The sequence below is a fragment of the Berghia stephanieae genome, chromosome 8 (genome assembly GCF_034508935.2).
Source record: "Berghia stephanieae isolate SIO BIC M18660-M18661 chromosome 8, UCSD_Bste_1.3, whole genome shotgun sequence".
Classification (NCBI taxonomy): Eukaryota; Metazoa; Mollusca; class Gastropoda; order Nudibranchia; family Aeolidiidae; genus Berghia; species Berghia stephanieae.
This window is the reverse complement of record NC_088367.1, coordinates 19,834,687-19,856,292: the sequence shown is the minus strand read 5'-3', so window position 1 is coordinate 19,856,292 and position 21,606 is coordinate 19,834,687. Positions and strand designations below refer to the sequence as shown.

At 33.6% G+C, this 21,606-nt stretch overlaps 1 protein-coding gene across 1 annotated transcript in view; it reads left to right on the top strand.

Moving 5' to 3' along the window:
• Nucleotides 1–21,606, top strand: part of LOC144978319 (MAM and LDL-receptor class A domain-containing protein 1-like) — a 213,693-nt gene that overhangs the window by 30,242 nt on the left and 161,845 nt on the right. Inside the window, exons 5-11 of the mRNA XM_078924193.1 lie at nucleotides 220–418; nucleotides 2,359–2,469; nucleotides 3,262–3,500; nucleotides 5,903–5,993; nucleotides 8,671–8,799; nucleotides 15,390–15,643; nucleotides 17,355–17,436. Coding sequence (XP_078780319.1) covers nucleotides 220–418; nucleotides 2,359–2,469; nucleotides 3,262–3,500; nucleotides 5,903–5,993; nucleotides 8,671–8,799; nucleotides 15,390–15,643; nucleotides 17,355–17,436 — 1,105 coding nt within the window. The remainder of the gene's footprint in view (nucleotides 1–219; nucleotides 419–2,358; nucleotides 2,470–3,261; nucleotides 3,501–5,902; nucleotides 5,994–8,670; nucleotides 8,800–15,389; nucleotides 15,644–17,354; nucleotides 17,437–21,606) is intronic.

Below are 21,606 nucleotides of genomic sequence, written 5' to 3'. Positions count from 1 at the left end.
CCTTGTCATCCTTTCTTTCAATTGTCTTTGACCAGGGAAGGTTGTAGCACTAAATAACTTAAGATCTGTCTGACTTGAGTTTTGTTTATACGTTGTCATCTTACTTTTTTTTCAAGCACATATAAGTAGTTTCAAGCAACTTTTAACTCTTACTTTAAGAATTTATCTAGTCAAATAATTATTTACACTTTTAATACTCTCTTTTATTTAATTCTAAAGACTGACAACCTCGTGATCAGCACAGGAGAGAATGAAGAGTCTAGTTCAGGTCATGAGGTCTGGCAAAAGATTGAAGTCACAATACCACAGTTGAAAAATCCTGGAAGACTGAATTTCGTGGTTAAAAAAGATCAAGAGGGATATAGTATAGTGGCCATTGATGACATAACTGTTACACGGGGCACTTGCCAACCAAGTAGTAAGTAAAACAGATCATATTAGATTCATGATAAGTGTAAAGGGTGTAAATTGATATATGGCTATAGTCAGTGACATTTTGTAACATTGAATACTATCAGGGCACCTAACTGGTTAGTTGTATGAAATGAATATTTGATTCCATCAAGCCTGGTATAGAAATGAGCAAAGCATTATTATGTGGTAAAATGTTGACATATATATATATATATATATATATATATATATATATATATATATATATATATATATATATATATATATATTATATATATATATATATATATATATATATATATATATATATATATATATGTGTGTGTGTGTGTGTGTGTGTGTGTGTGTGTGTGTGTGTGTGTGTGTGCATATTTACATCCTACCAGGTTTACTGTGAAAACCAGATTGTTTTCTGGTATGAAATATAGCCAGTTTGTTAACATTTTTATCCATCTGATGCAAGATTTCTTTACTTGTATTTTTTAAAATAGGTTTATATGACTGTTTATGGTAGAGAGGGGAGGAGAGAGAAAGGGTGAGAGTGTCAGTGATTAGTTTAACTTCAAAGAAATAACAGATTTTCTGGAGAGTAAATGAAGTTGATATTACTCCGCTCTTTGTGTATTTAGACTGCCAGTTGGGTGATTAGTACTTATTAAATTCTATCCATCAGACTATTAACATTAAAAGTTACATTGTTTTGTGTGTTGGTGCAATTAATCTGCTGAGCAGATGTTGTATTTTACTTAAATGTGTAGCATCAATACATCGCCAAGAACTTTCACACTATTTACTTTTTCTCCTTCATTTAATACATCAAATTTATACATATCGAAAACCTTTACTCTCTGTCCACTTTCTTCACCTATCAATATATTGTATAGAAGGAACTAAGTTGATGTCCATCTGTGCTTTTTTATTGATTTTAGACTGCCAGTAGAGTGATTAGTTCTCAATTAAGCATATCAATCAGACTTTAAATATTTCAGGTTACACATAGTTTCGTTTCTGTTGGTATGTTTCACCTGGCAGTCATTTTCTCTGTTTACTAACCAGCCGAAAAGTTTCTATTCCTTTGTTTTTCCAAATCTTATTTTGATAATTATAGCTATTTATTTACATGTACGTTTCTTTAAGAGATATACACAGATCAGTAGGTGTATTGCGGAGATCACATACATGCCAATGATAAGTAAAAAAAATGTAGCAGGTTTGCTCTTTAGTTGATATTGAAAGATCTGCCTATCTTATTCAATCCTTTCAATTCTAAAGCTTAAGTATTTTTTATCTCCTGTTTAACTTGTCCATTAATGATAAATGTAAAACATTTTTTACTTTCACGATCTTATTACTGGGTGAGATTCCCGACCTCCCATAGTAGGCAGGGAGGTATTTATTGTGTCTTCTGTCTCCCTGTATCTGTTTTCCAACATGCTTATTTCTATCTTTGTCTTGGATTAAGATTTCTTGGTTTTGTCCTGGTCCTGGCAGGATACCCTGGCTGAGAGGGAAACAGTCAAATGTATTGTTTGTTTTGGGAGATGATATCTTTTTCCTTATAAATCATCTCTCTGTTATGCACTGTATTATGTTTTGTTTGCGTATTATATATAATTTGTAAACATTTGAGTGTATTCCTCTTTGTGGGGACGTGGGCTTGCGTATGGATGAGACTTTTAGGTGATCTCAAACTAAGTACTTTGATAGTGTGCTCTTGGAATCTACACCTGTTTCCTATTCAAACCAATTCCATTTGTCTTGCCTTTTCATGGGGGCACTAATTGCAATTAAAGAACTTTTTACTATCCCATTTTCTTTCTTTTTACTGCTGATATGAACTTAATGTGTTCCAAGCGCTGTAAAACTCTTAAAAACAAACAAGCACGATCTATTGATAATTGATTTTATATACATGTTCATTGACATATATGCATTTTTTTTTAGAGAACCCGTCATGTAATTTCGAAAGGGGACAATGTGGATGGAAATCTTCTGATTTCCAGAAAGTCTCAGAAAAGAATGATGTGTTTGATCACACCTTGGCAACAAAATACGGTAATGTGTAAAAATATATTGCCCTCATTCTTTATTTTTGAAGTCCAGGAGCAAAAAATAATATCATAAATTGTATACCTCAAGCACATGCAAATACACATCATAATCCATATAAAAACAGTGGGACGACTGTAAGGAGAAATGTCTGTCACCAACTAATTCACCCTGACTATCCTGGCTTCCCAATCTCACATTTGAGCCTTGCCATTGAAATCTCAGTAGAAGAATAGCAATGAAATAGGATTAATGGTTATGATCTATTCTTTTTTTAATTTTTTTATAAAGATTTAAATTTCAGTTGTTTTTTATCTTAACCACCCTATCTTGGTTTCTCAATCTCACATACACGGCACATATAAATAATAAAATAAAACACAACTGCTGTACACGGTATTGTGTTCAGTCAAGAAAACTCAAGAAACTCCCTCTCCCTCACAGTGTATCGCTTTATGTAGCGATGGTTCAAGTCCCCTGATTGGGTGGTTGAGGAGTTCAGATAAACCAGCAACTCTAGTAGGGTTCGGTTAACTCCGGACTCATTCGGGTTATGTTCTAGCAGCCAGTGAATAACATTATTATTATTATTATTATTATTATTATTATTATTATTATTATTATTATTATTATTATTATTATTATTATTATTATTATTATTATTATTATTATTATTATTATTATTATTATTATTATTACCACTTATATATTGTTATTGTTGTATGTGTTGTTGCTATTTCTGTTATTGTTAAATGTGGGAACATAATGTTATCAATGTGATATCTCTTTCTCTACCAGGCCATTTCATGCTTGCTAAATCTGGAGACCAAGCAAGAGAATTAATCAGTCCAGTACTAAATTTCACTGGTCCTGTTTGCTTAAGATTTTTCTACATTATGATGGGAAGTAGTTTATCCAACGTCATTGTGTGGAGGTATAAAAATGAGGTACAATCCTATTCCCATGCTTTTGGGTCTGATCAGAAAGGAAGATGGATAAGAGGAGAAGCCAGTTTTGATGATCTCAATACTTATCAGGTGAGGCTCACATTGTGCCTGGATAATAATTTTTATAAAATTTACAGTGAGCAAGATTAAGATAACAGAAAATATAAATGTTATAAGTGAATTTGGAATATTACTTATAATAATACTATTATCTCAAAATTATTTCTTCGGTTATTATCTTGAGGAGCGCATCAATACTCCTTTCATTATCCTCTCTTGACACTTTCAGCTTCACTAAAGACGTGTATAATTTTTTGAAAATGATTATTATAAAAGACCTTTGGAAAATTTATCAGTCATCATGATGACTGTAGTCCTTCAGATCCATAAGGGGCATCCATAGAGTTGGAGTTTTCCCCGGTTTCTATAGCTTGAAACAGACAATAGCAATCACTTGCTACACTTTGGATAGGATGCTAGTCTATTACAAAGTACTTTCTGCCAGATCTAATAAATCCAGCTACTCAATCACTGCTTGGTGGATAGGGGATTTGGAAAAAATATAAACCTAACCCGGGATTGATCTCAATCCCTTTGTTTATGAAGCAAATGCTTTACCAACTGAGCAATCAGGACCCTCATCGTCATTATTACATAGATAGAAATGTTGGATGAATGGTTTAATTTTCACCTCAAACAGACTACTAGGCAATATGCTACTCTGTGTATCTGGTTTATGCTAAAAGATTCTAACTTGCTACATGATCAAACTGAAGAAGAAAACAAAAGCTGATGTATGGTCTAGGGACAGACTTCTCTTTCAGTTTCAGAAAAATATTTTCAACATTAAAAAAAATATCCTGCAGTCCTGAGCCAACAAATTTAAATGTGATATGATATGAATTTAATGAAACACTGAAATCTGGGTGGGGTTCCTACCTCCCATAGTGGGCAGGGAGGTACTTTTTTATGTCTTCTATCCCTTTTATCTGTTTTCCAATTGCTTTCTGTCTTTGTCTTGGAGTGGGATTGCTTGGTTTTGTCCTGACCTTGGCCGGAGTCTTTGGCTGGGAGGGAAACAGTCGAATGTATAGTTATAGTTTTGGGAGATGATATTTTTTTCCTTGTAAATCATCTCTCTGTTATGTACTGTTATTCTTTTCATTTTTAACATATGATTTGTAAACATTTGAGTGTATTCCTCTTAGTTGGGACCTATGCTTGTGTCTGGATGAGACTATTAGGTGATCTCAAACTTAGTACTTTGATAGTGTGCTCTTGGAATCTACATCTGTTTCCTATTTGAACCAATTCCCATTTGCCCTCCCTTTTCTTGGGTGCTTTAATTGTATTTTTACAATTTTCAACTATCCCATTTTCTTCCTTTTTACTGACGCTGATATGACCTAAATGTGTTGCAAGCGCCGTAAAACCCTTAAAAACAAACAAACAAAACAAACACTGAAAGAAAAGTGAAATTTATGTAATTTTGCATAATTTTATGATATTTCATTTTTTTAAATCCCACGCTGAAATATTCATAAATCAAAGATTCTAATCAATATACCTCCTGTTGAATTATTTTTAAATTAAATTAAATTTTTAATAAACCTGCTAAAATTTTAACTTTGTAACAAATTTTGAAACTATTTGATCAAAAATTATAAGAATAACATGTCTAAAATGCAAGCCCTTTTTACCCTTTAACTTACATAATATGTATTTCTTACAACTTGCCAAGTTGACATTTGTTTGAAATAGGTCAGGAATAGTCAGATCTGAATCAGTTTTGTATCCTGATCTGCTTTTAAAATATGTAATACACTCCCACTCACGATAAACTTCTTGAGACTGTAAAATTTAGTTCATTATGGAGTTAGTTTATTAAGGATTTTAAGAATTTGATGCTTTTGATGGGTCCCGTGGTAATAACTCTTGTAACAGAACACATGTGGGTGATCATATGTAGTGAAGAAGTGGGTTGCCTGATTTTAATGCTGATTTTAATGGGTCGGTGCAGTTTGGTAAGGGTGGCAGAACAAATGCCCGTTGAGTTATTACCAATGAAAGAGACCAATGGTGTATATAATGGTGGTGTCAATTTTTCTGATTCAATGAAGAATATGACATTTTTGTTTGTCATAGTTGTACTTTATGGGAAAATAATTTTGTTAAAGGAAAAGGAGATAAGAACGGGATTAAAATTTTTATTGGAGAGGAAGGGTTTAAAAGTGCAAGTTTGATTGTGAATTGCAACGGCTCAATCGTTCTATCTCAAATAAGTGAGTTTTCGTTAATTTAATTAACAATGAAGTTCATGGAAAAGATACGGTGTCAAATTCTTTAGCATGAAATGGAATGAAAATATCAGCTCGTTAACTTCTGTAACTGTACAAGATTAAAAGATTTTTGCCTGTTGTCAGCTCAGTCCAGCTGGTAATTATTGAAATAAAAATTCATTGGAATTATATCAATCTTTTATTCTTTTTCAGGTTCTTCTCAAGTATTTTTCCTCAGAAGTGGAAGGCGTTTATGTAGGTTTTGATGATCTTAGCTTTGAGCCAGGTTTATGCCCAGAAAGAAGTAAATATCTTCTTCTTCTTCTTCTTCTTCTTCTTCTTCTTCTTCTTCTTCTTCTTCTTCTTCTTCTTCTTCTTCTTCTTCTTCTTCTTCTTATCCTCCTCCTCCTCCTTTTTCTTCTTCTTCTTCTTCTTCTTCTTCTTCTTCTTCTTCTTCTTCTTCTTCTTCTTCTTCTTCTTCTTCTTCTTCTTCTTCTTCTTCTTCTTCTTCTTTCTTCATCTTTTTCTTCTTCTTTTCTTCTTCTTCTTCTTCTTCTTCTTCTTCTTCTTCTTCTTCTTCTTCTTCTTCTTCTTCTTCTTCTTCTTCTTCTTCTTCTTCTTCTTCTTCTTCTTCTTTTCTTCTTCTTCTTCTTCTTCTTCTTCTTCTTCTTCTTCTTCTTCTTCTTCTTCTTCTTCTTCTTCTTCTTCTTCTTCTTCTTCTTCTTCTTCTTCTTCTTCTTCTTCTTCTTCTTTTCTTCTTTTTCTTCTTCTTCTTCTTCTTCTTCTTCTTCTTCTTCTTCTTCTTCTTCTTCTTCTTCTTCTTCTTCTTCTTCTTCTTCTTCTTCTTCTTCTTCTTCTTCTTCTTCTTCTTCTTCTTCTTCTTCTTCTTCTTCTTCTGTAAATAACCTTACCCTTACAGTGTGAGAGGTGAGGTTGTTGATAGCAAATAACAATGTAGTTCTTCTAACTTCTTGCCCCCTCGAGTTTGGTGAAATCAAGGGCTGGTATAGTGCTTGTGAGGGGAAAAGAGCCTCAAATGTGTCAGTGCCTTAAGGCATGCTTGACCTGTAACATAAATATTGTATAATCCTTATCCCTTTAAGGCATTATCTCTAACCTCATATCATAACTTATTTACTGAAGTCTACCAGTGGATCACTAGATTTTTGGGAGGAACAAAAACCACAGGTCAGGGTCAGCGAACTACAATAGATTACCTTCGCAGGTTTCATATGATTTATATGATTCTATACTTTTATTCCTTTCAAAGTCTCATCCATTTGTTTATTTATTAATTAATTTTTTTTTGGAGGGGATACAACAAACTTGAAGGGATTGAGCATATTAGCAACGGCACTATTATTAGGGAGTATTCATAATTAAGAAAATGTTTCCCTTGCGTCACTGCTTTATCTTTACTCATAGGGATAAATAATGCAAAAGTTTGACCTATGACAAGTGTCAACAAAATTGTTTTAAATATCTATGATTGTACTGATGTCTTAACTATTGTGTTCATTAATTTCAAACAATGTAGAGCGTTTATTGGTCATATAAGCGATAAACAAATCAGGTTCTCAATTACTCAGTGGGATTCACTTAGCCCCTACTGCATGTGAGTCAATGGAAACAGCACATAATGTTGTGGAGCCCTATACAAGTTTGCTATGAAAAGTTATTTCATTCACTTACAGATTCTGTACATGATGCCAAAACTTTCCACAAAAAATAATTTTGCAATCAACCATTTACGGCGTCGACAAAACACCGGACAAGTAACAACAACTTTCGATGTTTATATTACCATTATTTATAGATTCCAAGCTAAGTTTCAGGCCAATGAGAGGCTGTATGACAGAAGATATGAAATATCAAAACTCTCACAAGACTGCCTAATGTTCATCAACATAAACGAAATTAATTTCAAACTGCTTTAGATATAGATAACCAAACTAGAGGAATTAATTGAAGAGTCATTATTGAGAGAACTGTTTGTCAGAGGCTTTTGGCAAGATTCTTCGTCAATATGCGTTCCTCTTTCTCATCATGGACAATGACTGTAGTGGGTGTAAAAGCACATTGATTGTTGTCAAGCGCAAAGGTGAAGGGTTCTTTTAGCAACGAAAGCAGATTCTGCGTTGACACATTCAAGGATGTGTCAGAATATTGAGAAGGCATGGGCAGTGATTTGCAAATGACAATATAATGGAATGGGACCCTTCAGGGTGTGTCAGTGTCATGATTTGGGGTGGCATTGGAATCCATGAGTGTGAGATATCATCCTCCAAACATTGTTTCTGGTCGTAGAATTGACTTTGAATTTAAAGTATGATAAGGGGATAAGAACAGGATTTAAATTTTTTGTTGGAGAAGAGGGATTTAAAAATGCAAGTTTGATTGTAAATTGCAATGGATGAATCGTTCTTCCTCAAATAAGTGAATTTTCGTTAATTGCAATAACACAGCCACATTTGGTAAATGCAGCAAGGCAATTTTTAAGGGCAAAAATATCATCTGCCTGTCTCAGCATCCCCCTTATATGCCAGATCTATACCAAAAGAACATTTGTTGGACTATTGCTCATGCTTGAAAGGAGGTCGCCAACAAAGAAATTAACAAATTGGTGAACGCAGTGCCCTGCAGATGCAACACTAATTCAAGCATGGGATGCCCACACTAGATGTTGACATTTAAGCGCTTTATTTTAGGCTTGATTAAAATCAAATTTTTAAAAATTGTAGTTTTTAGAGAAAGAATCGGTAACCAGTTGAAAAAATGCTTATTGCGTGTTTCAATAAATTTTGGAAATGAAATCATTCTGAAAACAGGCTTCCTTTCGAACTGATAATAATTTAGCATTTTGGCAGTCAGTATAATTGACGCAGTTGTTCATCCTGAATATGATGTTTTATTGGTTTTTGGAAATGGTATGCTTATAGTGGGGTGATGATTTTATAAATATTCATTTATTTTTAATCTAGTGGCCTACTCATTTGAAAGAGGCAACCTGGATCCATGGAGCAATGGAGGTAAATTAAAATGGAGTGTGCAAAGAGCAAATATGAGCAAATATTATCCTCCTGTTGATTTCACAAGCGGAACAAGCCAAGGTTAGTTGAATAACATAATATTATCTTACCAATGATAAGATTATTCTCACACTATTAATACACTCTAGTCTTACATTTTTCTTTTTCTGTTCAGCTAAACATTTCTTTTACCATTAGAATAAAATGCTATCATTGAAAATGTTGTTGGCGACAATAATGATTCAAATAAAGTATTGGCATTACGATCCGCATTATGTAAACTCTATTTTGCTGTCATTGTTTTAGTATTTGCCATGGAAAAGTAAAATTAAACCTTACGGACTTACTTGCAGTCACTTTATTTCTTGAGCTTTGAGCTTTCTTTTATATATTTTATATTTTAATGTGTCTAACTTTACAATGAGTTCCAAACCAAATCAACGCTTAACATATATATAGGACAAGAGATGACACCTATAAGATGCTCTTGCAATTTTTTTTTAAAGGAAAGGGGTTATCTACAAGGTACCCATTTTCTATCTGGATGTGGTAATTGAATGTGAGTAAAGCACTTTTACCAAGGACTCAACTTTGGGATGCCCATAGCAGGACTTAAACCAGGGAACTACAGGTCCGAAAGCGATTGTCACACCAAAAGACCACAAATCTAATTTCAAAACTTTTTTTGATCATTGAAAATAGAATCTGTAGGTATCTGTACTGATAATTCATTTGATAGAGCACTTGCCTCAAAAGTAAAGAAACTGGTGTTGGCCAAGGATGTATCAAGATATTTTTCTGACCTCCAGACCTCAAACAGTAGTGATTGAGTAGTTTGGTCTGTTAGATTTGGTGGAGATTACTTTGCAATAAAATTCCTATCAAAAGGTGGTAAGCAATTATTGTTACTGTCCATTTAAACATAAAAAATTAGATAAACTCTAGTTCCATGAGACTTATGGGCCTGAAAGACTATTTATTAGAACAAGAATATATCTCTAAATCATGATATGCTGAAAAAAAAAAATCAAGCTGCGACCAGCAAATTGCAGTCATAATTTTGGGCATTTTTTTGGGCCTGCCAATCAGGAAAATTTTTGCATTCTTCAAAAAATGAAAATAGAAAAATAAATAAATAGATGAAAAAAAATAAAATGACATGCGATTTGACAAATATATTTTGAAGCTCATTGAAGGGGTTTAAACACAAAACACAGCTGGAAATTTTGTTTTTTATATCCATGTTTGACCGTCCTCTTAGCACCAAAAATCGTGCTGAAACTGAACATTAAGCAAAAAGCCCCAGTTTCTGTGATCTAGTCTGAACGACGGTACCGCTTGCTGATTACAAGAGATAAAGCTGTCACTGAGTAATTAATTACCAGTGCAGGTGATTGAGTAAGGGGAGATCACTAAGTAGGAAAAATTATGCATAATTCATGCATTTTAAAATTGTTCTATGACTTAAATTTTCAAATTATGAGTCAGGTATTCTTCAGTTCACTTAAAGATCCATCGTTCTTCTTTTAAACTGCTTTTAAATGAAAAAATTTAATCCAGAAATAAATTATTACGCATTGAAATAAAAAGGCACCTAAAATTTAGTATTTTACCAAAAGAACATTGAATAAAATATTAATTGTATTAAAATGTCACCGTACAGATTTGATTTTTTTTTACGTTATGTGATAGTTAACATGTTCTATTTTATCATAGTAAAAACAGAAATGCCAATTAAGCGATGGTTATTGAGATAAGGTTATTTCAAGTGAAATTGACTAAAATCCTAGAAAGTGAAAGAATGTTATGTTACTGACAGAGTTAATTATTTGAATAATGTCTTTATATTGTTATATGTAATCCGTATCAGTCTTTTAAAACCATAAATATCCTAAATCCAATATTTATCACGGGTTCTCTATTATTTAAAGGACACCAACAATTGCTTTTTCATCTTTAGATAGGACTATGATATATATCTCAAGTAATATCTGATCAAACAATACCAGCTGTCAAATGCTGCTCTTTGGACAAAAGAATATTTAAAAACCAACTTTACTGCATCAGCGATGAATATTGGTACTTATACTTGTAAGCTTTGTGCTCTGTCTTTATCCAATAATTCCACATAGATATTTCCACTCTTGCCTTGTTGACATTTATATATCTATACTATATGCATTACCAGTCATTATTTCTGGCTCAAACCCGCACCACCGATTGACTAGTGTCCGATCCAGAGGGTAACTTGTGATTTCTACCATAATACTTAAAGAAACAAGGATAAACTCCACCTCATGGACCTCCTAGTGGTTCTAAATGACTACTATTTTGCTATGTAAATCGAAAAGAAACTCGAATCTCTCGGGTGCTAAAGCAATATATGGAAAGAATGTCAAATGTAAAACACTTTTCAAAGACAAGCCCCGCATCATAATGACTGACACTAACATGAGGAATGGTTTTAGATTTACTTTTGATATGAGATAACACTATACACCTCTATACTAGCCTACTTGCACTGGTAGGTTAGTGACAAATGGATATTATTGAATGTTACAAGCATGTAACTTGGCTTTGGTGATTTAACTGTTCAAGAAATTAATTGCACTATATAATCTGCATTTTTTCTTGTCTTTCGTTTAAGCCAAAAATATATTTGGTGTATGGTGACATTATTTAAATATTTCACTTAACAAAACCTAACTTTTTATGGTCTTCTTACAATTTTTATGTCTAAATTTGTCTCTGGTTTAACGATCAATGGCGCAAATGATTGTTATGAATTTGGTATCATAATAAAATTTGATTTTATCTCGTTTTGTTCACACCTAAAACAAATCTTTAACAAAACATAATCTTAAAGCGTGCTTGATTAAAGACACCAATAAAATTTGTATATCGTTGACAAAAAAATGGTCAGTCAAAAGTGCTCGTACAAGTAGCAAAATGAGGTCAGTCAGGGGTCAGATAGTCGTCAAGGGTGGAAATTTAATGACTTTTGGATTTTCAGCTAAATGTTCGTTCGTTCGATGACGTGCCTCTCACTAAAATTGTATTGCTATGTGGTATGCCTCTTCTTTACTTGAGCAGAGCAGAGCAGTTTATCTCTGTTTTAGATGATTTTCTCCTTGACAAAAGACAGCGACTGACTGAAAACACTTTGAAGCCATTATTATTTTTGTGTTATAATGTAATCCAGCCTATATTTGTTTTCATGCCATAGTTCTGTGTTCTTACAGCATTTTGGCTACTTCAGGATAATTTGAGTACAGTTTTTCAATGTCATTTTTCTAAGGCTTTGTTTTTACACCCAGTTGACTTATTTAGTATAATTTTTGTATTGTTTAAGTTTTGAAAGCCATTTTTCCATTAGAGTCAAAGCCACTTAATTGGAATAGTACTGCTGCAAGGAAATTGCTTCAAGTAAGCTGCTTTCCAATAAAGCAATTCATCAGATGACCTTCTAAATTGGAACAATTTATCAAGACTGAATACTTATCTGAAGTAGAAGTTTTATTATGTAAAACAAAAATAACACTGAGTTTCTTTCAGCTGCCTGTCTAAAATTTTGCCCTCTGTTTGTTTTTTTTCGACATTTTATATAGCACTCAATTCTCTATGATCACAAATACGAAGAGAATTAGTGACAATATCTAATGACGACACCTATACGAACAGTAATGACACTCATAACCAGTACATCCAGTATAATCTAAGACAGATGAAACTTTGTCCACACCAGTCTACAAAAAATTTGACACAACACTTGTCAAGAGCAGACAACTATTTGCATCAATATCTGCGCTCATATTAACTATTTGTTGCTCCTCAAGAAATTTTTGTATAGGGAATGAGATTAGCGGAAGAGTAGCGTCCCTTGATTGGACGTCACCTTACAGAGAGAACGTCAAAATGGTTTTGCGCTTTTGGTGAAATGTCTCATGCCGCTTTCATCGGAAGCGAGGGCGAGAGACGCATGCGCACAACCAACTTGATGTTCTCTCTCTAATAACTTTTCCGCCGGTGACGTCCAATCAAGGGACGCTACTCTTCCGCTAATCTCATTCCCTATTGGATTATCATCTGTAATAAAGGGGGGGGGGGGGAAATATATATATATATATATATATATATATATATATATATATATATATATATATATAATATATATATATATATATATATATACATATATATATATATATATATATATATATATATATATATATATATATATATATTTGATTGTAATCCAATTAAATGGCATGCTTTTCAATTAACCAGTAGGAATTATAAAGAAAAAATTCTGCCATAGACAAATTGTTCCAATTAAGCACCTGTTTCGATAAAGCAACATTCCAAGTACCAACTTTGCCTGTACTATGTATTTTTAAGTTGTCGACTTTATTATATTATTTTGTTAATTTTAAGATTTTCATACATGCCATGCTTAAATGTTTAATGTATATAATATGTGACCAATCGTTTAAACATTTGAGTGTATCTTTCTCAGTGTATGTGTGTCAGGTTGGGACTTGTGTATATATAATATATATATGTGATCTCAAACTTAGTGCACTGATAATGTGCCTTTGGAATCTACTTCTGTTCCCAATTTGAACCCCAACCCCTTTTTTTTGTAGGGGGGGGGGGGGTTGATTATCATTTCCCTCCATTTTACTGGTGCTGATATGACTTAAATGTGTCACAAGTTCTGTGAAACCCTTAAAAACACACAAAAAAAAAACCAACAAAAAAAACGTCTTAAAATGGTATTGTGTCGGGATGAGTCTGATGCTTAAAATTCAATTAAATGCACTTGATTTTAATACAAAAAATGATGAAACAATAAATGCTTTCAAAATTTCAGTTGATAGAGAACTCCATGCCTTGAAGTCTGTATATTGCGATGAATGAGATTTGTTTTTCAGAAATATGATTATGATCAACGGGTCTGTGGTGAAAAATTATTATGCACCAACTTGACCTTTTGTTTGTATATATGATTTTGTTTACGTATAATGTCTATGTATCAATTTGATCTTTTCTTTTGTTTATTTTTAACTAGAATATATTTATATTTTCAAAAAAACAGGGTATCTTTTGACATATGTAACCCTTAATCATTATGATGATAATGATAAAATATGAGTTTCAATAAATACTTCATTGAGGAGTATGAGTGTTTTTCTCTTCAACTTAACCCCCCCCCCCCCCCCGATAAATTTCCCCATTTTAGAATTTTAACTTGATACTAAATTTTTCTTTCTCTAGTAGATTCCCAAATAATACTAGACTGATATCACAAGTCACGTATAGACTTATTGCACATTCTTTATCTTGCTATTCCACTTTTATTATATTTTTCTTGTATAAGAATTAGTTGGTGTATTCAATTTATTTCCTGTTATTGTTTTGTTGTGTTTTTTTAGGTACTTTTGCATTTTTGGAGGGTTTTATTATACAAACAATGTCAAATAATGCGGTGTTACTCATAGGTATTGCGTCCATCAAGACCGAATGTTGACATTCCCCTTACACTGGTTTGTGGTTCCATAATTTACATACAATTTTTATGTAACATCATGTACATTTTCTTCTATTACAGACGTGTCAATGGTGAGTCTTATTGGTGGACATACACCTGTATTTATAAATTGTTTTTGTTTTTTATATACTATTCTTATTTTGATTTCATTCTGTTGTGAAACCTATTTTTCACGTCTTTTCACTCTTATGTGGTCACAGATGATATTCTGGATATTTAAAACAAAGCACAAGAATTTCTAATGCTTTAGCTTAAGTTACCTATATGAACATAGCAATATATACTTTGCCTTGAGCTAAAGCTATGATGACAGAGCAACAAAGCATGTGTTTTTGTTATGTAGGAAATGTTGAACAAATGAATTTGATACTTTATTCTCTTTCTAATTAAAAAGCAGAATGTTTTATAATGTTGACAAACAAGTATCTAACTTTTTTATTTGGAATATTTGCGTTTGATCCATTCTTGGCTGAAGTGGGCACTATGGGTGAAAACTGAATGGCAGTACCTAAAATAAATAAATAAATAAAAATAATTATTTCATATATGCTCTGGGTTTCTGGAAAGAAATCTCTGAAAGAGTGTGAGAGCCCTATGCAAAATTTTTCTCTCCTACAAAAGAAAAAAAAATATAAAAGAATGATAGTATATTACTTTTATACATAGTAATCTAACAAAAAATGTTTTTTTTTCCCTTGTAGAATTTAATTCATTCTTTTAAAATAGTTGCCTTTTTTCGAATTATGGGTGGAGTTTAGATAATATTTTACTTATCACAAATTTGAATGGGTAATATTATAACTATCTTCAATTTAGCTTATGCATTTTATATTATGCTATGAGTGTTCTTGAGGAAAGTCAATGAATGATAAAAATTGGTAGCCTTGTATAATATTTGATTGTTTACATTATATTTATGTGGGATATGATATTTATTACTTTATCTTACTTAAAAGCTTTTGATGAATTTTGCTTATTTGTATTAACATTTGATTATTTTATATGATCATGGAGCTTTTGATATAATTTGACAAAAGCCATCAAAGTTTATGCCTTTTTTTGTTCATCTGTCATACAAGAACAAATTTAAATGTATAAATATTTACTTTATTTATTCTAGGACACGTCGCCTTTGTCATGGGAGGTGGAAAGGGAAACTCTGCAGTATTGTATAAGTATTCTGAAGGATTAGATTCGTCATGTATGAGTTTCTATGTATATGTCACTGGTACTGATCCAGGCTCCATGTCTGTATATTTGGTTCATGACGAAAAGAAAAAAAAGGTTTTCTTTTGGACTCCAGCATCTACCGAGAGAAATAGATATGTCCGAGTTGAATTCCCTCATAACCTCCAAAGCCATGCCCAATTTAGGGTAATACTCACTTCTCATTTTTATCATCATCATTATCATCATCATCATCATCATCATTATCGTCTTCTTGTTGTTGACATTAAAATCTTCCTTATTACCATAATCTCCATCTTTAAAATTCACTAATATATTGTGTGAAAAATTGATTTACAACACAACTCACTTATATAAGCATTATCACCTAACTATGTGAAGTTGTTGTACTACTAGAGCAAACGAGATCCTTTGTACCTTCTTACTGTCAAAACATATTTTGATTTGGATAAGTTTTTGGCTTACTTGACTTTTGTCTCTTGGCTCCTGGCAAAGCATAAGACCTCAACAGCACTGTTCCATCTTCTTCTGTCCTTGGCACAGACCTTTGCCTCACTCGAGGTAAGATTGGGGATGCACAAATCTTGGTGAAGGCTTCTCCTCCAAGTCTGTTTTGGACGACCCCTGTTTCCTCTTGCCCTTGGTTCCATTTGAGAGCCTGCTTGGTTATATTGCAGGACTCCTTACGCAGGGTATAACCAACCCATCACCACTTTCAAAGGTGTTCTTGGGCTAAGAGGGGTCATCAGCTCTGCAGATCCCTGGTGGGTTTGGGCATAGTGCTTCATCATTTTGCTAGTTGGAGCCCCTAATCTCCCAAGAACTGAATTTGTGGTTATGTTGCTGTTGTAGGTTTCTGTCACTTACTGTTTTTAAATGGACGGATAGTTGGCCCATCGCATAACCCCCAGACTTGGAGGACCAGGATTAATTTTGGAGATTCACTCCTAGACTAGTTTCTCCTGAGCTAGTGAGTCCAGTCTACTTATGGTTTTCTGAGATCAGAATTTTCCTTCTCTTAGGTGAATTGTCCGCTTGGAAATAATCAAAGCCCGTAGTAATTTTATTTTTGACATACTATTGGATTTAGTCCTGACTGCCCCGCCTATCAATAAATTGACAATTGTTTATTTTTGTCTGCTTGATTTTCAAATCCTCCTGTTGTTTTTTACTTTTTGATTGCTCTCTCTCTCTCTCTCTCTCTCTCTCTCTCTCTCTCTCTCTCTCTCTCTCTCTCTCTCTCTCTCTCTTTCTCTCTCTCTCTCTCTCTCACTCTCTCTCTCTCTCTCTCTCTCTCTTCCCCCCCCCCCTTCATAGTCAGGAGGACACTTGCTGTCTTCTATCCCCTGTATCTGATTTCTGAGTTGCTTCCAATCTTTGTCTTGGAATAGGATTAATTGGTTTTGTCCTGGTCCTTGCCAGAGTCCTTTGTTGAGATGGAAACAGTCAAATGTATGGTGCTAGTTTTAGGAGGTGATATTTTCTTTTCTTTGTAAATCATCTCTCTGTTATGTACTGATTGTTTTATTTTTTGTTTTGAAGATGTCTTGTAAATATTTGAGTGCGTTCCTTTTAGTGGGATCTTGTGCTGGTGTCAGAGTGAGACTTTTAAGTGGTCTCAAACTTAGTACACTGATGGTTTGCTCTAGGAATCTACATCTGTTCCCTATTTGAATCAATTCTTCTGTCATATTTTTTTTTGGATACCCTTTATTGCAATTCTAAAACTTTATGACTATCTTAAAAACAATTTAAAATTCTCTCTCTCTCTCTCTCTCTCTCTCTCTCTCTCTCTCTCTCTCTCTCTCTCTCTCTCTCTCTCTCTCTCTCTCTCTCTCTCTCTCTCTCTCTCTCTCTCACTCACTTACTCTCATTTTTGATATAATATTGATTTCAGACTGAAATTAAAGTTGTTATGGGTAGCAATGGTAGTTGGGCTATTGATGATATTTACACATTTTCATCTCCAATTTGCAAAGGTAAAGTGAATTAATAAATAATATGTTTTTATCTCACATCATAATAATAATAATAATAATAATAATAATAATAATAATAATAATAATAATTATAATAATAATTATAATTATTATTATTATTATTATTATCATCATCATCATCATCATCATCATCATCATTATCATCATTATCGTCATGATCAAGTAACTGGAGCGCATGTAATTGTTTGATAATAAATGTACTTTGTAGACATATAAGTGTAACCCTGTTGTAGCTAGGGGAATTAGGGACACAAAACCCCCGAATCGTGCAAATAAGTGATAAAAGCATGAATTTTTAATGAAAAAAAGTTCGTGCTCTAAGGTTTAAATTGTGATATAGAACCGCTTTCTCATTACTCCAAGACCTGAGATATCAGCAATTTAAATTATGTAAAAATTAACGGTGGTGATGAAACTTGCTGCCTTCACAACGACATTTTGCTTTGGTGTCAAAAGGTCACAAACTACGTCATTTACCGGCATTGAAACATGGAACATGACATTGTGAAATCAAAGAAATCAAAGTTGTGGTGGTTGAATACGAATACGGAAAAAAAAATGTTTTAAATTGATGATTTTCTTCTTCTCATATCTTATGTATATTCCGATAGCTTTCAAAGAATATAATTTTTATTTCCTTCATGTCTTATTAAATTAGAATTATTTAAAATAATAGACTTTCGCTAATGTGGAGATATCTATAAATAATGCATCGTATTCTGCGGTTGCTAGTTGAGTCGTATGTGGAGATATCTATAAATAATGCATCGTATTCTGCAGTTGCTAGTTGAGTCGTATGCTTTCTGGTCAGCGAGGTCACGAAACGGTGTCTACTTGAACTTTGTCCCCATTTACCCACCTCTTAATAATAATAATAATAATAATAATAATAATAATAATAATAATAATAATAATAATAATAAAAATAATAATAATAATTAGCAGCAAAACAAGCACCAAGACATCGCTTAAGCATCAATTTTTATGTGTCACACTAATTCAATACAATTATGTCATTATTGTGGTTTCCGTAATAGTATGGTTCATGGTTCAAATTAAATTTCAGGTTGACAATGTCTGTATCATCATCATTTAACATCACCATCATGAACATCGCCTCATCCCTCTCACCAACAATACTGTGATCAAGTCACTTAACCCATTAAATCATAGCATTGACAATGTACTAAATCTTGTACTACTAACAATTTTATATTGGCAAAGCACAGCATTGAGGTGGATTGGTCAAAATGTTTCAATTGTCAAGAGATAAAAACAATTAAAATTAGAATGTCCAGATCTGTCAAAGCGGAAAGATTGTGGACAATGGGACGTGACTTTCGTAGTGTAGCATTCTACCATCTATGGTGTTAAGACTTTTAACGGATTAGCAAATGATAGTGACAAGATAGATTTGTCTGTTGAAGACCGCTCTGAGGATGCAGTGGAGGTCCTGAAGCAAAATGATACCAAATGGCACAAAGCATGTCACTCTCCATATACGGCACAAAAAATTCAGAAGGCTCGCTGTGAAAATGAGAAATCTTAAGAACACTTGTCAAATTATCCCGATCTAGACTATCTCTCATCATCCCACTGTCCAAGGAGGCAGAGTATGCGTTTTCCCTCAGTTGACGTTATCACAAGAAATAGGACACATTGTTTGTTTTGCAACAATAAGATGAAGCTTCCCTCCATTCTATAATGACAAAAGAGTTGAACGAAAATATCCGTGTGACTGCAGAAATTATAAACGATGTCCAGATTCTTTTCATGTTCTAAAATGGTGATTTGACTGCGCTGGAAGCTCATTATCAGAAGATTTGTCATGTCCGTTTTATGAATATGAAAAAAAAAACTGCTGAATATTATGACAAACAAAGTTCTAGTTTTGTTGTTGCTGAAGTTGTTTCTTCTTCTTCTTCCTCTTCAAGCTGAAACTTCCTCGTGGAAGACTCGGCAGCAACATTCACAATTGTTTTACTGGGAGTTGTCCAAATTGTTCCACAGTCTTATAGTTGAGGGCAGAAACGAGTGAAGATGGTAGTCCACTCTAGATTGTGGCAACATAAATTTGCCAGGTTTCCTCTTGTTTTGTTGGAGTCAGTGTAATGACACCTGACCTGGTTTTTCTGACCTTTGTAAAATACATTTAGTTAATTCTTCTCTCTCCTTTCTTTCAATGGTTCCAAATGGGGTGTCATATATGGCTTTGATTTGTTTGGGGATTTTGTTGAACCTAATTTTGGAGGTGTGATCGGGATCCCATACCGTACTGCTTTACTCGAGTGTTGGTCTAACATAAGCTTTATAGCATTTCTCTTTTATGGTTACTTTGCAACCGAAGAGGTTTCTTCTCAAGAATCCCAGGGTGGAGTTTGTCTTCCTCCATGTTTGAAATGTGGTCTTTCCAGGTCAGGCAATTGTTTATCGTTACTCCGAGATATTTTGCCTTGGTGACTTCTTCTAGTGTGTTGATGTGTATTGTGATGGTATTGTCTTCCTTTTGTTGGTAATTTTCTGGAATCAAGGTCCCGATGAAGAATTTCTGAGTCTTCCTTCTGCTTTATTGGTCTGTACAAAAGGCTGTCATCCGCAAATAGTCTCAGTTGAGTTCCTGGCAACAATCTTTCAAGCAAATCATTGATATAGATAAGGAACAAGAGGGGACCCAGTATGGTGCCTAGGGGCACACCTGTAGTACTGGAGCTGACTCTAACATTGCTCTTTCAGCTGTTCATGGTTAGTGAGAACATCCATTATCCAGTCGTGTGTGTTACTCATGATTTCATATCTCCATAGTGTCAAGCCAGAGTATGGTAATGGACTTTATCAAATGCTTTACTAAAGTCTAATAAGATAGCATATGTTTGGAGTTATTGATTCATGTTTTCTGCTAGGTTGTTGCAAGTTGTTATTCATTGTGTTTCTCAAAAGCGCTCCTTTCTGGACCATGCTGTATATAAAACATTCAAGTATAGAACAGAGCAAAGAAAGAGTCCAATAAATTGTCAGAATTAATCAGGATGTATAGCAAAGAATGCTGTGAAAGAGGTTGCACTCAGTTGTGTGTTCATCTAACCAGGTTCAGAGACAGACTCCAACTGGTACTACCAGGCCTCGACAGCTATACCTCAGGAAAGGAAACATTTTTAGCCTTTAATAAGACAACATATGATTTTCTTGAACACACTTACCATACCTGCCTATTATTACGGACCGTCCGTAATTGCTACGGAAGTGTAAGGACAATTACGGACTTACGGAAATAGAAGAAATATTACTGATACAAATGGTCGCAACGTTAAATTAAAAAATATTAAATTTTTTTTCATTATTTACGCATGCTACAATAAAAAATCTCAATGCCTCGTTGGCTGGCGACGAGTGATGTCATCGACTCGACACAGAAACTTTACCCTAATCGGTAGACACAGTGCAGTGTCGAAGGTAGGTCATCAATAAGCATATTATCGCGGGGGTCATTGGCAATGCCCAGCCAAGCGTAGTCGGGTTGGATAGACTTTCGGTAGTTATGGAACTCTATCGAAACGGATGAAAGTTAAGTTCAAATGAAAATATAAAAGGGTGTATCTATCATTATTTTTGTTTGCTGTAGTATTACTGAAATTTGACCATTAATTACTGATGAATTTTGTATTTCTTAGTGAATTTGAAATTTTCAAGTAGGCAGGTATGACTTACTTGGGAAAAGCTGACAACGAGGTATTGGCTTTATCTTGCGCTGTTAAAATAATTCAAAGAGATCAGGATAAACTAGAAAAGGCTGCTGCTGAATTCTCTCAAGTCTCCCAAGAAAAATATGTTCCACAGTCGTTTGTCTAATAAATATGATTTTTGTTGGATCCTAATCATCTAAAAATGTTAATATACGTCACCAAGAAAGTCTCTCATTTTTAAAATTAATAGTTGCCAACATCGTCATCATCACTACCACTATCACCACCACCAACTCATCATCATCATCATCATTGCTACCACGATCACCACCACCACCTCATCATCATCACCACCACCATCATCAATACTACTATCTCCACATTCACCTCATCATCATTATCATTATCATGATCATCACTACCACTACTACCACCACAACCTCATCATCATCATCATCATCATCACCAT